General features: G+C 52.0%; 1 protein-coding gene across 3 annotated transcripts in view; it reads left to right on the top strand.

The window, feature by feature from the left end:
- LMF1 (lipase maturation factor 1) overlaps positions 1 to 15,138 on the top strand; it is an 81,827-nt gene that overhangs the window by 51,105 nt on the left and 15,584 nt on the right. For all 3 annotated transcript variants that reach the window (XM_059898807.1, XM_059898805.1, XM_059898806.1), the window contains one exon: positions 13,074 to 13,139. In XM_059898807.1, coding sequence (XP_059754790.1) covers positions 13,074 to 13,139 — 66 coding nt within the window. The remainder of the gene's footprint in view (positions 1 to 13,073; positions 13,140 to 15,138) is intronic.

Raw genomic sequence — 15,138 nt, 5'->3', positions numbered from 1 at the left:
CAGCCCCACCCCCACATGACCTCCTTGACCCTGTGTGACTCCCTTGGTCCAGATGCAGCCGCACTGGGGGTCAGGGCCTCAACATATGAATGTTGAGGGGCGCGAGCAAGAGGGACTCCCTGCGTGCCTGTGGGCGTGTAAAACAGTGCAGCCGCTTGAGGCAGTTTGGCATTTACTTACTGAGTTGACCCCACGCCCACCCTGTCCCCCAGAGTTTCTACTCAATATGTAACCCAGGAGAAGTGGAAACGTGGTCACAGAGGCCTTTTACACAAACACTCGCGGCAGCATTATCCACACGCACCAAGAACTGGAAACCAACCACAGTCCACCAGCAGGAGGGTGGGGGCAGCCTGGCCCAAATCCCCCAAAGGCAAACCACCCAGCCGGACAGGGACCCAGTGCCAAGCCCACAGTCATCGTGTGGCTGAGAGCAGTAGCCAGGAAGGGGTCCCGCATGAGTCCTTATGAAGGTTCTGGAATCGGCGGAGCCAGCAGGCGACCGCAGACCCAGAGGCTCTGTCACATCTGGGATGTGGGGTGGGGATTGATGGGCGTGCAGGAACCCTCGGGGCGATGGGGTGAGGGTCCACAGGCATGCACATCCACACAAGCCCCTCAGCCGCAGCTTCAAGACAGGACATAAGTAATTTCCTGCAACCTAACAAGAGGTCACCGTAAGGGGAGCCTCGGGAGGTGGTCAGTCGGGCCCACAAAGAGCAGAGTTGTGCACACCCCACCGAGCCGGGTTTTCCTAGGCTGAGCACCAGCTGACACAACATGCCTTCAAGCCCTGGAAAGACCATCAGCCCTGCCAGGCACTGCAGCTCGAGACAGGCTCTCAGATGCTGCTTCCTACCTGTTGCCCGAGCCAACTGCGGGCCTGGCCTGTGCGGCGTAAGTTCTCGTTATTCATTCCCGCTGATACAGAGGTGACTTGACGGCCCCAAACTGTCGCCACACGGGCCAGGGGGCAGGGTGGCCACCCCACATTGGTGTGATTGGAACTGGAATTCAGGCCGTCCCACGCTGGGGCTTCACAGCTGTGCGGCTATTCTGTGCGTTGGCATCCTGGGGCCAGACCGAAGCAGCAAGGAGCTGCCAGTTCCTCACAGGAGAGGGCGGACCAGGCCCAGATGCACTCCTTCCCTTTCCGTCCTCAGAGCAAAGAGTGGAGACTCTCTCACCTGCAGGAAGTGGTAGCTGGTGTAGGTGTCCAAGTCACTGTGGTTAAGCCCTTTAATTATGCTTTAAAGATAAAAGTTTTCACTTTTGGACTTCCCTGGTGGTGCACTGGTTAAGAATCCACCTGCCAATGCAGGGGACACGGGTTCGAGCCCTGGTCTGGGAAGATCCCACATGCCGCAGAGCAACTAAGCCCCTGCGCCACAACTAGTGAGCCTGCACTCTAGAGCCCCAGAGCCACAACTACTGAAGCCCGCGCGCCTAGAGAGCCCGTGCTCCACAACAAGAGAAGCCACCGCAATGAGAAGCCCTTGCACTGCAATGAAGAGTAGCCCCCGCTCGCCGCAACTAGAGAAAGCCCGCGCACAGCAATGAAGACCCAACAAGCCAAAAAATAAGTAAGTAGACAAACAACTATTTAAAAAAAAAAGTTTTCACTTTTATCTCAATCTGTTTTTGTAGCTGAGTTCATACTGGCCAAAGTTTTCAGCCAGGGCATGTTAAACACCTGTCATGGAAGCCAGAGTCCTTGGCTCCTGGTCCCTGTGCTTCCTCCATGGGGAGTGGGCGGGGATGTTCCACACGGGCGTCCTCAATGGTTCCAGCCCATGCTGGGCCCGAGAACTGTGCTCACTTGATGACTGACATTCTGGGAACTGAGCCAGTATCCGTGCTACTGGGAGTTCTCAGACCTGGACAACGCCAAGGGGATACCACCTGGGTCAGTCTGACCCCCAGGAAGTCGAAGAACGAAACCTCTCTCTTTTCTGCACCTCCCTCCCTTCAGCCTGGCCCCCCGGGGGTGTGTGCACGTGGCCGTCAGGTGGCAGTGGCTGGCATCTCCCTCTTCCCATAGGAGCCTTGCTTGGTGTGAGGGCTGCCTCACAGGGGTGTCCTGGGCCCACGGGGAGAGTGGCAGTGAGAAGAGGCGGTGCCTGGACATTCAGAGTCATCAAACAAGGGAAGTAGGAACCTGTCCTGCTGTTAGATGTCTGGCAGCGGGAGGAACCCATCCTGCTGCTGGATGTCTGGAGTGGGGGAACCTGTCTGGCTGCTGGATGTCTAGGTGGGTAGGGAAGGCTGTCCTGCTACTGGATGTCTTGGGGGGGGGGGGAACCCGTCCTGCTGCTGGATGTCTGGGGGTGGTGGGGGTAACTGTCTCCTGGACGGCTGCTTTCCCTTGCATTAACTAAGTTGTTAGCGTGGCTTTTATTTTCCTGTATATTCTCTCTGCAGTTCTTCCAATGTCTTTTACTACTTTTCTCCTGATACTAAATTGTTTTTATTTTATTGCTTCACATTTTGAGTTAAGAACTTAATTCCCTAAGACGACATGATACTATACATAGAGAATCCTAAAGATGCTACCAGAAAACTACTAGAGCTAATCAATGAATATGGTAAAGTAACAGGATACAAAATTAATGCACAGAAATCTCTTGCATTCCTATACACTAATGATGAAAAATCTGAAAGAGAAATTAAGGAAACACTCCCATTTACCATTGCAACAAAAAGAATAAAATACCTAGGAATAAACCTACCTAAGGAGACAAAAGACCTGTATGCAGAAAATTGTAAGACACTGATGAAAGAAATTAAAGATGATACAAACAGATGGAGAGATATACCACGTTCTTGGATTGGAAAAATCAACACTGTGAAAATGACTATACTACCCAAAGCAATCTACAGATTCAATGCAATCCGTATCAAACTACCAATGGCATTTTTCACAGAACCAGAACAACAACTTTCACAATTTGTATGGAAACACAAAAGACCCCAAGTAGCCAAAGCAATCTTGAGAAAGAAAAACGGAGCTGGAGGAATCAGGCTCCCTGACTTCAGACTATACTACAAAGCTGCAGTAATCAAGACAGTATGGTACTGGCACAAAAACAGAAATATAGATGAATGGAACAGGATAGAAAGCCCAGAGATAAACCCACGCACATATGGTCTCCATATTTTTGACAAAAGAGGCAAGAATATACAGTTGAGAAAAGATAGCCTCTTCAGTAAGTGGTGCTGGGAAAACGGGACAGCTACATGTAAAAGAATGAAATTAGAACACTCCCTAACACCATACACAAAAATAAACTCAAAATGGATTAAAGACCTACATGTAAGGCCAGACACTATAAAACTCTTAGAGGAAAACATAGGTGGAACACTTTATGACATAAATCACAGCAAGATCCTTTTTGACCCACCTCCTAGAGAAATGGAAATAAAAACAAAAGTAAACAAATGGGACCTAATGAAACTTAAAAGCTTTTGCACAGCAAAGGAAACCATAAACAAGACGAAAAGACAACCCTCAGAATGGGGGAAAATATTGGCAAATGAAGCAACAGACAAAGGATTAACCTCCAAAATTTACAAGCAGCTCACGCAGCTCAATATAAAAAAAAAAAACCGAATCCAAAAATGGGCAGAAGACCTAAATAGACATTTCTCCAAAGAAGATATACAGATTGCTAACAAACACATGAAAGGATGCTCAACATCACTAATCATTAGAGAAATGCAAATCAGAACTACAATGAGGTATCACCTCACGCCAGTCAGAATGGCCATCATCAAAAAATCTACAAACAATGAATGCTGGAGAGGGTGTGGAGAAAAGGGAACCCTCTTGCACTGTTGGTGGGAATGTAAATTGATACAGCCACTATGGAGAACAGTATGGACGTTCCTTAAAAAACTAAAAATAGAACTACCATACGACCCAGCAACCCCGCTACTGGGCATATACCCTGAGAAAACCATAATTCAAAAAGAGTCATGTACCACAATGTTCATTGCAGCTCTATTTACAGTAGCCAGGACATGGAAGCAACCTAAGCATCCATCCACAGATGAATGGATAAAGAAGATGTGGCACATATATACAACAGAATATTACTCAGCCATAAAAAGAAACGAAATTGAGTTATTTGTAGTGAGGTGGATGGACCTAGAGTCTGTCATACAGAGTGAAGTAAGTCAGAAAGAGAAAAACAAATACCGTATGCTAACACACATATATGGAATCTAAAGAAAAAAAAAATGGTTCTGAAGAACCTAGGGGCAGGACAGGAATAAAGACACAGACGTAGAGAATGGACTTGAGGACACGGGGAGGGGGAAGGGTAAGCTGGGACGAAGTGAGAGAGTGGCATGGACATATATACACTACCAAATGTAAAATAGATAGCTAGTGGGAAGCAGCCGCATAGCACAGGGAGATCAGCTCTGTACTTTGTGACCACCTAGAGAGGTGGGATAGGGAGGGTGGGAGGGAGACGCAAGAGGGAGGAGATATGGGGATATATGTATATGTATAGCTGATTCACTTTGTTATAGAGCAGAAACTAACACACCATAGTAAAGCAATTATACTCCAATAAAGATGTTAAAAAAAAGAAAACTTAATACTCTAAATTTTCATTGAGCAGAATTGCAGCTAAAATCAGCAGTTTTCATTGAGATTTGCATCTTTGCTATGGCTGGGGCAGATCATTTTCATTTCTTTTTTTTTTTTTTTGGCTGCGCCGCACAGCTTGTGGGATTTTAGCTCCCCAACCAGGGACTGAACCCAGGCCCTCAGCAGTGAAAGCGCCAAGTCCTAACCACTGGACCACCAGGGAATTCCCTGGAGCAGGTCATTTTTATGTGAAATGGAGGAGATGCAACATAAAAGGAGGCTCTGGAGAATCTGGGCATGAAGACGAGCCTCTGGGCCCTCAGAGGCGGCACGAGGATGTGCTTTCCTGTCCGTACCTGGGCAACTGCCATGTAACCTGCAGGCTGCAGACAGCGGCCTCAAGTCCCTTCTCGCTAATCAGAAGGGGCTCGGTTGCTAACCACCTGTGCTGCCCACAGCTCTGTGCTCACACCTGCTGCACACCCCATGGGGCCCCGATGCTCCTTGTGTGCAGACCGTCCCTGTCTTGTTAACACCAAAAAAAAGCCATAGCTAAGATGGAGAAAATAGAAGCCCACAGGACCTACCATTTCGGGGTCAGAATTCAGCAGGGCCAGGAGCCACAGCCATGCTGTGATTGAGGGATACCATGAGAAAACACTGTCTTCACATAACTGGCAGTTTTGTCTGAGATCCTGCCGTAAGGTCACCTGGAATATTATGAAAGCTTCGGGCCAATAAATTTGACAACATAGGTGAAATGGACAAATTCCTTGACAAGTGCAGCTTACCAAAACTGAGACAGAAGGAAACAGGAAATCGAAAGGGCTCCATATCTGGTAAATAAATTGAATCTGTAATCAAAAACCATTCCAGAAAGAAAGTGTAGGCCCAGTGAAATCAAACATTTGAAATAAAACATTTGAAACACCAGTGAAATCAAACATTTAAAGAGGAAATAATAGCAATCCTACACAAACTCTTGGAAAATAGCAGAGGCAGGAACACTTCCCAAATTGTTTTCTGTGACCAGCATAAGAGTGATACCAAAACCTGATGAGGACAAGACAAAAAGGAAAACAGAAACCAGTGTCCCTCACGAACAAAGACATAGAAACCCTTAGCAAAATATTGGCAAATCAAACTCAGCAATAAAAGAGGCATGGTTATCTCAGGAATGCAAGATTGGTTTAATATTTGAAAATCAATTAATGCAATTCACTATACAACAAAATAAAACTGAAGAACGATTTTTTCTCCTCAACAGATGTAAAAAGTACACGATACAATGCAGTACCCACTCAAGGGCGTGTTAGACGAGGCTTCCTCAGTGGTGATAGAACGAGAGCATTCATTTGTGATTAGAAACAGGCCTGTTGTCTGTTTTTGCTGCTGCTCATCAACACTATATTGGAAGTCCTAGTGCAATAAAAGAAGAAAAAGCCATAAAGATTCCCAAAAAAGAAATGAAACTTACTCACAGACATGATTGTACATGTACAAAACCCAGTGGAATCTTAAAAAGCAACTACTAAAGTGAATACATTAATTTAGCAGGGTTGCAGGATACAAGGTCAATGTGAAAAATAAACTGTACATCATATAGTATTACAAAGTCATTAGAGGGGACTTCCCTGGTGGCACAGTGGTTAAGAATCCGCCTGCCAATGCAGGGGACATGGGTTCGAGCCCTGTTCCGGGAAGATCCCACATGCTGCAGAGCAACTAAGCCCGCATGCCACAACTACTGAGCCTGCTCTCTAGAGCCCGCGAGCCACAACTACTGAAGCCCGCGTGCCTAGAGCCTGCGCAGCAACGAAGAGTAGCCCCCGCTCGCCACAGCTAGAGAAAGCCCATGCACAGCAACAAAGACCCAACACAGCCATAAATAAATAAATAAATAAAGATGTCTTTTTTTCACCCAGATTTATATGTAGACTCAAGGTAATTCCTGTCAAATTCCCAGCGGGCTTTTTGGGGAAAATGACATGTTGATTCTAAAATTTACATAGAAATAAAAAGAAATTTGAAAAAGAACAAAGTTGGAGGACTTATACTTCCTGATTTTAGAGCTTAATTTAAAACTGAAGTATGGGGACTTCCCTGGTGGTCCAGTGGATAAAACTCCGTGCTCCCAATGCAGGGGGCCCTGGTTCAATCCCTGGTCAGGGAACTAGATCCCACATGCCACAACTAAGGAGCCTGTGTGCCGCAACCAAGGAGCTGGTGAGCCACAACTAAGGAGCCCACCTGCCACAACTAAGACCCAGTGCAACCAAATAAGTATTAAAAAAAAACAACTGAAGTATGGTATTGATCTAAACTGGAAAAATAGATCAGTGGAAGAGAAGAGAGTCCAGAGATAGACCCACACCTCTGCTGTCAACTGATATTCAACCAAGGTACCAAGTCAAGTCAATGGGAAAATGAAAGTCATTTTTTACAAATAGTGCTAAAATAATTGGAAATCTGTATAGAAGAATAAAATGAGCTTTGAGTGCTCTTTCACCTATACCGAAGTAAATTGGTATAGATGTAAATGAAGTAAATTGGTAAATTTTGGTAAATTGGTAAATTTTCATCTATACCAAAGTAAATTGGTAAAGTAAAATGAAGTAAATCATGGACCTAAACATAAAAGCAAAACCAAAAAGTTCTTAGAAGAAAACATAAAAGAATATCTCCCAGAAACAGACCCACACAGATGCAGTTGATTGATTTTCAACCAAGGCAATAAGCCAAATCAGTGGGGCAAGAAAAAATAATTTTTTTTAACACACCTAAAAGGTAGAATCATAAAATTTTTTGAAGATAGCATAGACAGTTACCTTGGGGTAGACAGAGATTTCTTGGACAGGGCACAAAAAGCACTAACCATTAAAGAAAAATATTGATAAATTATACTTCACTGATATTAAATTTCTGCATCTTCAAAATACACCATTACGAAAATGAATAGGCAAGCCCTGCCTGGGAAACACCTGCAGTGTACAAGTCCAGCTGAAATCTAACATTCGGAACCTGCAGATCACAGTAGGAAGGTGGGTGCAGGACCTGAACATACTTCACCCTCGAAGGGATGGGAACGGTGATGAGGACGTGAAAACTGTGGGGCGGCATTTTGCACCCAGGAGGGGCTGGGTGTAAAGCACTATCAGCGCCCCAGGTCGGAGGGTCTGCGGGCCATGGGATTCCTGGTGGGAGCGTCACTTGGCTCGTAGGGGGTGCGGTGGTGCAGCCTTGCTCAGCAGCCATAGGCCAGTTTCCTACAAGGCAAGACATGGCCCCGCCTGTGAGCCCGCCTTCCGCTGCCAGGAAAGGAAACCTGTCCACACGTGTCTACAGCAGCCCTGCTCGTCATGACCGCAGACCTGGGCACCAGCCCAGTGTCCATCGACGGATGGGCAGCCTGTGGTGCATCCACACAAGGGACAGCGCTCAGCTGGGAGAGGGAACCAACCCCCCGGGGCAGTGATGCAGACAGACCCGAAGTCCCTGGAGGAGCACAGCCAGCCTGAGCCCAGGGCCACGGGCCACCAGCCCCTACAAGTGTGAAACCCCGGGGGCAGGCGGAGGCGGAGGCGGCCTCCTGGCCAGTGCATGTGGAATTGCCTGGAAAGTGGTCATGAAGAATGTTCTGTGGGATGGAAACCTGTGTCCTGTTTTGGGTGGATTCCTGATTGTGTACAATTGTCAGACACATTGAACTGGACATTTCATCTGTGTGCGTTCTGTTTCATGTGAATTGTAGCTCAACCCTTTCACTTAAGAGGCCATGTGAGTTTGCTTTTTCACGCAAGGATCCCTGTGAGATGCAACCCCATTAAAGCCACAGACCTTGGAGATTAGGGGGTCACAGCTCACCGCAGCCCTTGGGCCTCGCCCTAGAGCCCGCCGTCGAGAGTGAGCCACACCCCTTTCCGTCCAGATGGCACACATTTCTGCCTGAGCTTGCTGGCAGCGAGTCCAGGTGTGGTGACGGCCCTCTGTGTCCGCCTCCGAGCAACACCGTCGCTGCTGTAGCGTCTGCGCTGGGCCCACAGCTCCCACTTCCCTCGCTGGCTGGGGAAGGAGGATTCCTGGAACCCAGCGAGTCTGCACTTGGGTCTGCGTGCTTTCCCTGGAGGCCCAGGACTGCTCTGAGTGGGTGAAGCAGGTCATCTGAAGCAGTTTCCGTGTTGCCGTGTGGGGTCCCAGAGATGCTCCGGCCCCACGGTGGCAGCAGCAGTGCTGAAAGGTGAGCGAGTGAGACGAGACACCAGACCCGTTAGCAAATAAGAGCAGGAGCTCGGTAGGAAAGAGCCTTCAGGTCGGGGCCTCTCTGGAAGTCAGTTCCTACAGTAAAATCTTATTAACGTAATGAAATAAACATTGGAATGTGACTCACCCCCAAGACCAAGTCAAGCGGGTATCGCTGCCACTTCCTTGACAAGCCTGCCGGGTCCTGGGATCACCACTCCAAAATGAGAGCAGTTATTCTAATTTGCTTTATTGCATTAGTGTGGGCTGCTCTGTCCTCCTTCCCATGGTGCCGCTGGTGGAGGCATCCTGGGAACCTCTGGGGAGCGCCGTCCACGGGCTCTGACCTCTGCCCAGCTGCACACCCCTCACGGCTGCCCCCTGCCCAGCGGCTCAGCGCCCTCTTTGTGCTGTCTCTTGGCCACTTGTCTCTGACCAGCCTCGGCGGGAGGACGGTCATACCCAGGCCTGCAATAGCTGTGAGGACCCGAAACTGTCCCCTCCACCCGCTCCACGGCCCCTGCAGGTCTGGGCAGTTTTCACAAGCTCTCGGGGTTTGGGGAGGGGGCACAACAAGACCCCCCACCAACAGCATCCACGATTTCTCTCCCTCCCTGCACATTCGGCTCAGAGGTTCCCCCATAGCTGATGCGGTGCCTGCCATCTGCATAGATGCACTGCACTGGTGAATTCAGAGGGTGGATTTCCATCTAATCATACCCTGGAGTCTGAAGGTGCAGACACTGCCCCAGACCTGGAGAGAAGGGGCTAGGTGGCAACCCTGTGTAGTCTGGGGCCCCTTCAGATGTGGAGACAGGTCAGTCCTGAGAGACCCCAGGCCAGCCTGTGCGCACTCAGGTGAGATCTGGGCGCTAAGCCATGAGCCTCACACGCTGCGGTCGTCCACCTGCTCACAGAGCACATGGGTCCCGTGGGTCCAGCTCAGCTCCCAGGGGAGATGCAGAGTGCTGCCGGGTCTGAGCAGAACCAAGGCGTCCCGACCCCCACCCCTCATGGCTGTGAGCACATCCCAGACCAGCAGGCCTGCTCCAGGGAGGGAACGGCCCCTCTTCCCCTACCTGCAAACCCAGGTTGAGGATGCTTCTCCTTTGGGGGAAAGGAGCAGGTGTAGGACTGATCGCCCGTGTCTGCAGATGGAGAAAAGGATTTCCAGAGAGACAGAGACTCTGATGGTGAGAGAATGGGGTGCAGTGTACGTGCAAAATGGGGGCACTGCCGAGGGAGCTCTCTGTGCTGGCTCGGACCCGAGGGCCGTCTCCCCTCCCCCGGCTGCAGGCCTGGGAGCCCCCCACCCAGTTAGGTGTGATGGGACTTGTGCAGCATCACAGAAATTGATGTTCTTTCTGTGGCAAAAGGCCTTGCTTTTTCCCATTTCCAAATGGGAGATTTTAAGGAGCATGTTCTTGGACCCATGAGCTTTAGAGAGGAGCCCCTGTGCATCCCCCCGGGCGCCTGCCCCACCCGCTGCCCATAAGGCCTGAGGTCTCCTCGGTCGCCCCAGAATATTCCAGCATCCTGGCACTCACCCTTTCCCCAGGGAGAGCAGAGGTTGTATGGACAGCTGGAGGTCACTCGGTGTGTTACTGGTCTGTCTGTGCCATTTTTTTGGAATTAATTTTGGGCTGAAAAAGGCTCAAAGAAGGCTTTGTTCCTTTGACACTTACTCTGGAAGAAAAAAAAATCCGTGGAAAATCTGACATCTGCATTGTAGAGAGAAATCAATAGATGGGGAGGAATATAATTATCCTCCACTCCCAAAAGAATGTTTCAGATTTTTAAGTGTCTCATACCAGCTTAGAATTTGAATGACATTTTAATTATTTTGTTTTTTTTCTTCTTTGCCTGGTTTGAATCTCCAAAGAGTGCCTCTCGGATTCCAAGGGATGTAGGGAGCAGAGCCTGCACTCACGGGGAGTGAAGTGTGACAGTGGCTGTGTTTTCCTGCCGAACGAGCAGGCACGTTGCCACAGAAACCAGCGGTTCATCCACGCCGGCAGGACACGATAGGCTTTCTGAAGTGCTGTTTCTGTACAGATGCGACCGTGTATGGCAGAGTTCACACTGGAAGTTGTCTCCGGCACTTCTGTGATCTAAGCATACCCAGTTTCTAGAGACTTGACTAACCGCTTCTCAAGGTGACTAGTTCTGTGAGTCTGTAGACAGAGCAGGCGGGTCCTCGGAGCGCGGCTCCACGTCCACTACACGAGCTCCCCTGACGTGGGGTTGGCCCCACTGCAGGGCGCCAGGCCCCGGAGAGGTGGGTGCGGAACAGCCACCGGGTGTGGATGGCGCCCAGGACAGCTGAGAATTGTGGCCTCCGTGGGACATATTTGTAAACTCTCTGCTGGGCTGCACAGCTAGCTCATGCCTGGCCCATGTGCTCGGCCAGGACACGGTCACTCGGTCTCACTGTGGAAGCTGCCGGCATGTCCGCCACGTGGGCTCTAGCTTCCCTGTTGTTTCTTGTCCCTGCTCCTTCGGGTGTCGCTGCGTCTGTGCCGCCCACAGGGGCCCGGGCCAGGTGTCAGCTGCCCCCTCGGTCCATCCTGTGGGCTCCACGGTCCAGGCAAGTCCAGGGTGGGACACGTCTTACACCCTGGGCAGCCATCCTGCCTTGCTGGCAGCGTGGCCATCAGAGCACATGTTGACTCACACTGTCCTACCCCTGGCTCAGAGCCCTCAACTGCCCCGAAGTTCTTCCCCTATGGGAAGGTCAGTTTTATGTGCGAGTCTGGCTGCGCTGCCACCCCAGGTATTCAACCAAACCCCAGTTCGACGTGACTGCCAGGCTGTTTTGCAGACGTGATTGAAGTCCATGGTGGGTTGGCTCCAGTGAGGAAGGGTGCCCGGGACAGGCTGGGCAGGTGCGAGGATGGGCTGAGGGGACTTGCCCCCAAGCAGCTGCAGCTGCAGAGACCACCAGCCAAGAGAGCCAGGCCGCCATCCAGGCTGCTTTCTTGGCGATACAGTTTCTCACCTTCCAGTCCACCTGTCATGTGAGACAGACGTTAGGGCTGAATCTGTGCATCCAGCAACGGTTTTACTCCCGTTGGTGAGCAGTTTGCTTCTGACCGTGAAGGGATCGCGTGGAGCTGTGATTCCCAAGGGCAAGTGAACGGGGGAGTGCAGCAGGCAGTGAGCTGACTGTCCTCCTGGCCACTGTGGACTGGCCATGCTGGCCGCTGCCCGGCAGGGAGACTGGCAGGGCTGCAGACAAGCTCGCTCACAGGCTGCACGGTGGAGGCCCTCTCTCCGCAGCCACTTTCCCAGCAGACTGGGCAGCACGGGAGTTCCCTGGAGCCCCTCCTGAGCCTGAGCACCGGGGTCTCCCATGTGCTGTGGTCTGAGCACTGGGGTCTCCTATGTGCTGTGGCCTGAGTACTGGGTTCTCCCTTGTACTGTGGCCTAAGCATGGGGTCTCCCGCCTGCTGTGGTGGGCGGATATTCTCACCGAGGCCACCAGAGCTCCTGAATCATCGTCACCTTAGCAGTTGGGACATTGTCCCTCCCACGTCTTCCTTGGCATCTAAGTCAGGTTGTGCTCGTGTGCTTTGCGAATTTGCCCTTTTCTAAAGCCTCACAGGTGCATTACTATGGTGATGCTCAGAGTCTAAAAACTGAGTTTTAAAGAAACACAGGAGGAACTGACTTTATAAAAAGGAAAGAGTGGGATTTCCCTGGTGGCTCAGTGGTTAAGAATCCGCCTGCCAACGCAGGGGGACACGGGTTCGAGCCCTGGTCCAGGAAGATCCCACATGCCACAGAGCAACTAAGCCCGTGCACCACAGCTACTGAGCCTGTGCTCTAGAGCCCACAAGCCACAGCTACTGAGCCCACATGCCACAACTACTGAAGCCTGCACGCCTAGAGCCTGTTCTCCGCAAGAAGAGAAGCCGCTGCAATGAGAAGCCCGCGCACCACAATGAAGAGTAGCCCCTGCTCTCCGCAACTAGAAAAAGCCCGCGCGCAGCAACGAAGACCCAACACAGCCAAAAATAAATAAATTAATCAATCAATTAATTAATTAATTTTTTTTAAAAAAAAGCGTTTCTTTTTCCCTGTGTTTGCTACTTTTAGTCCTCAGAAACCCTAAACATGTCTTTCCTGGACTTTGTTCAGATTTTCCCTTTCATGTCGCTTCAGGCATCACATGAGGTCTGCCACTCCCGCAGGTCCATCCGGAGGTGGCTCACATTCCTCTCTGTCTCCTCGGCAGGGCCTGATCAAGATCCGGGGGGACCAGTGCTGGCGGGACCTCACCTGCATGGACTTCCACTACGAGGTGAGCGGCGCGGCCGTGCAGCGATGTGGGGGCACAGGTGCAGGCTGGGATCGTTTCCCTGTGAATCACCCTGAGGGTGTTTGGCTTCGTAGTGTCAGCTCATCTGCATTTGCCCCGCGTGCCTGTCACTACCTGTTTTCCTCACGTGGGGCCCTGCGTTCCTGCTGGGTCTGGGGCGCCACCTGTCAAGCAGGATGTCTTCTTCCTCGTTTCCTTCCCCGGGACAGCGGGCAGCAGTCTCTTCCCTACTGGGATCCCACTTGGGCTCCTGGAGAGGCCCTGCGGGAGGGAGGGCCCCTTGCAGATGCTTCTCTCCTGCCTGTGTCCTGAACCCGCTGGGAGCCGGAGCGAGGAGGCCAACGCTGCACCCCGACAACTGCCTCAGCCGCCCCGTCACGCCAGTGACCGTGCCAGGGAGCCCTGCCCCGTGCCTGCCTCATCCACTTGCCTGTGTCAGCCACTTCTGGGTCCCAGGGTGGAGGTCTGGGGACTCAGCCCAGCAGAAATCCCAGGAGGGGCAAAACAAGGGCCAAAGGTCTCATGGGCAGGAGACCCCACCCATCCCTGGCCACCGGGGTCCCAACCCACTGGTGCCTGGCTCTCCCACCTGGGCGTCTCCAGCACTGGGGGTCGGTGCGGGGCAGGGGGACGAACAGGAGATCCTTCGGGAGTGCTTCTGCTCTGAGTCTGCGTTCCCTGCTGGCTGCCACCCAGGCCCTCTCAGCCCCCGGGGAGCGAAGAAGGTCCCCCGGTGGGTGGGGAACCTCGGCTGGTCTGTGAAGGGGTGGGAACAGAGAAGGAAGGTCTAGCCGGCTCGCCTCCCACCTGGAGTGGCTGGTGGGCGCTGGCATGCAGTGTACGCAGTGGGCTCCTGCCTGCCTCTGGCGGGGGGGCAGTGCAGGGAATCCCTGGCTCCCCTTTCCCTCTGTCTGGTGGGCGTAACCTGTGTTGATGAGCGGCAACGTCGGGGGCGGGTGAGGGGGGCTCCCCTCGAGGCCTCGCTCCCCCCAGCTGCCTGTGGCTGTAGGTAACGTGGGGCCTTCAGCCCTGAAGAGCGTGCAGGGTCACATATCCCTCTGCCGCCCGAGGCTGGGCCGCCTCCAGAGCTGGGTCCTGAGATGTGACAGAGGGGCTGCTCCTGTGCTCAATCACCGTTCCCAGTGCTGCGCACGGTGTGGCCCGTCCACAGCACGCACCTGTCCAGGGGCCACGGCGCCTTCTGGCAGCCTCGCTCTCACGTGCACACATCCACGTACACTCGCATATACATGCGTGTACACACCGTATCCAGGAAACGCTCTTTTGTTTAAAAAAGCTGAAACATTTGGAACTGATTTGATGCTGCCTTTTTGTGTTGTTAGTGAAATTGCTGCTAACCACCAGAATATCTCCAGTTTTAGGACTGTGGTGGTTTCATTCCACTCAGGCATTAACCGTCATGTGGTGAATCTGGCGTCAGGAAACGCAGGCCTTTGAGCGGAAAGGGCCCCGACAGTTCTGCTCCCCCAACCCCGTGTCTCCCCAGGGCCCCGCCCCCACTGAGCCCCCCACCCCCCAGCCCTGCACACCCTTCCCCAAAGGGGCTGCCTCTCTCTGTCTGATCGCCCTCCACATTCACAAGGTGGGAACCTCTGCAGCCAAGACAGAGTGAGAACACAGTTAAACGCAGTTTTATGAGCCAGGCCAGCAGGGATGCGGGGCAGGGAGACAGCAATGCCCATACCAGGTTTCTAACACCCGTCTCCAACCAGAGGGACCAGGTTCCTGGAGAAGCGGCTGCCCCTGGGCTGGAGCAGGAAGGGGCTCAGGTGACCCTGAGCATCTTTAGAGCCAGATAACAGGGAGACGCTCAGGGTGGTTACAGCCCAGCAAGTACGACAGCCCACGTGTCCACACCCATGTGGGTGCGAGTGGAGAGGAGCGACCCTGTCCTCACAGCAGACACGGCGCCCTTCACGGACTCACTCTCCACAGACGGCAGAGGCACAGTTAGCCTTAT

This window comes from Balaenoptera ricei, chromosome 15 (genome assembly GCF_028023285.1).
Source record: "Balaenoptera ricei isolate mBalRic1 chromosome 15, mBalRic1.hap2, whole genome shotgun sequence".
NCBI classification, from domain to species: Eukaryota; Metazoa; Chordata; class Mammalia; order Artiodactyla; family Balaenopteridae; genus Balaenoptera; species Balaenoptera ricei.
The sequence above is the reverse complement of the archived record's forward strand: the minus strand, read 5'-3'. Positions and strand labels throughout refer to the sequence as shown.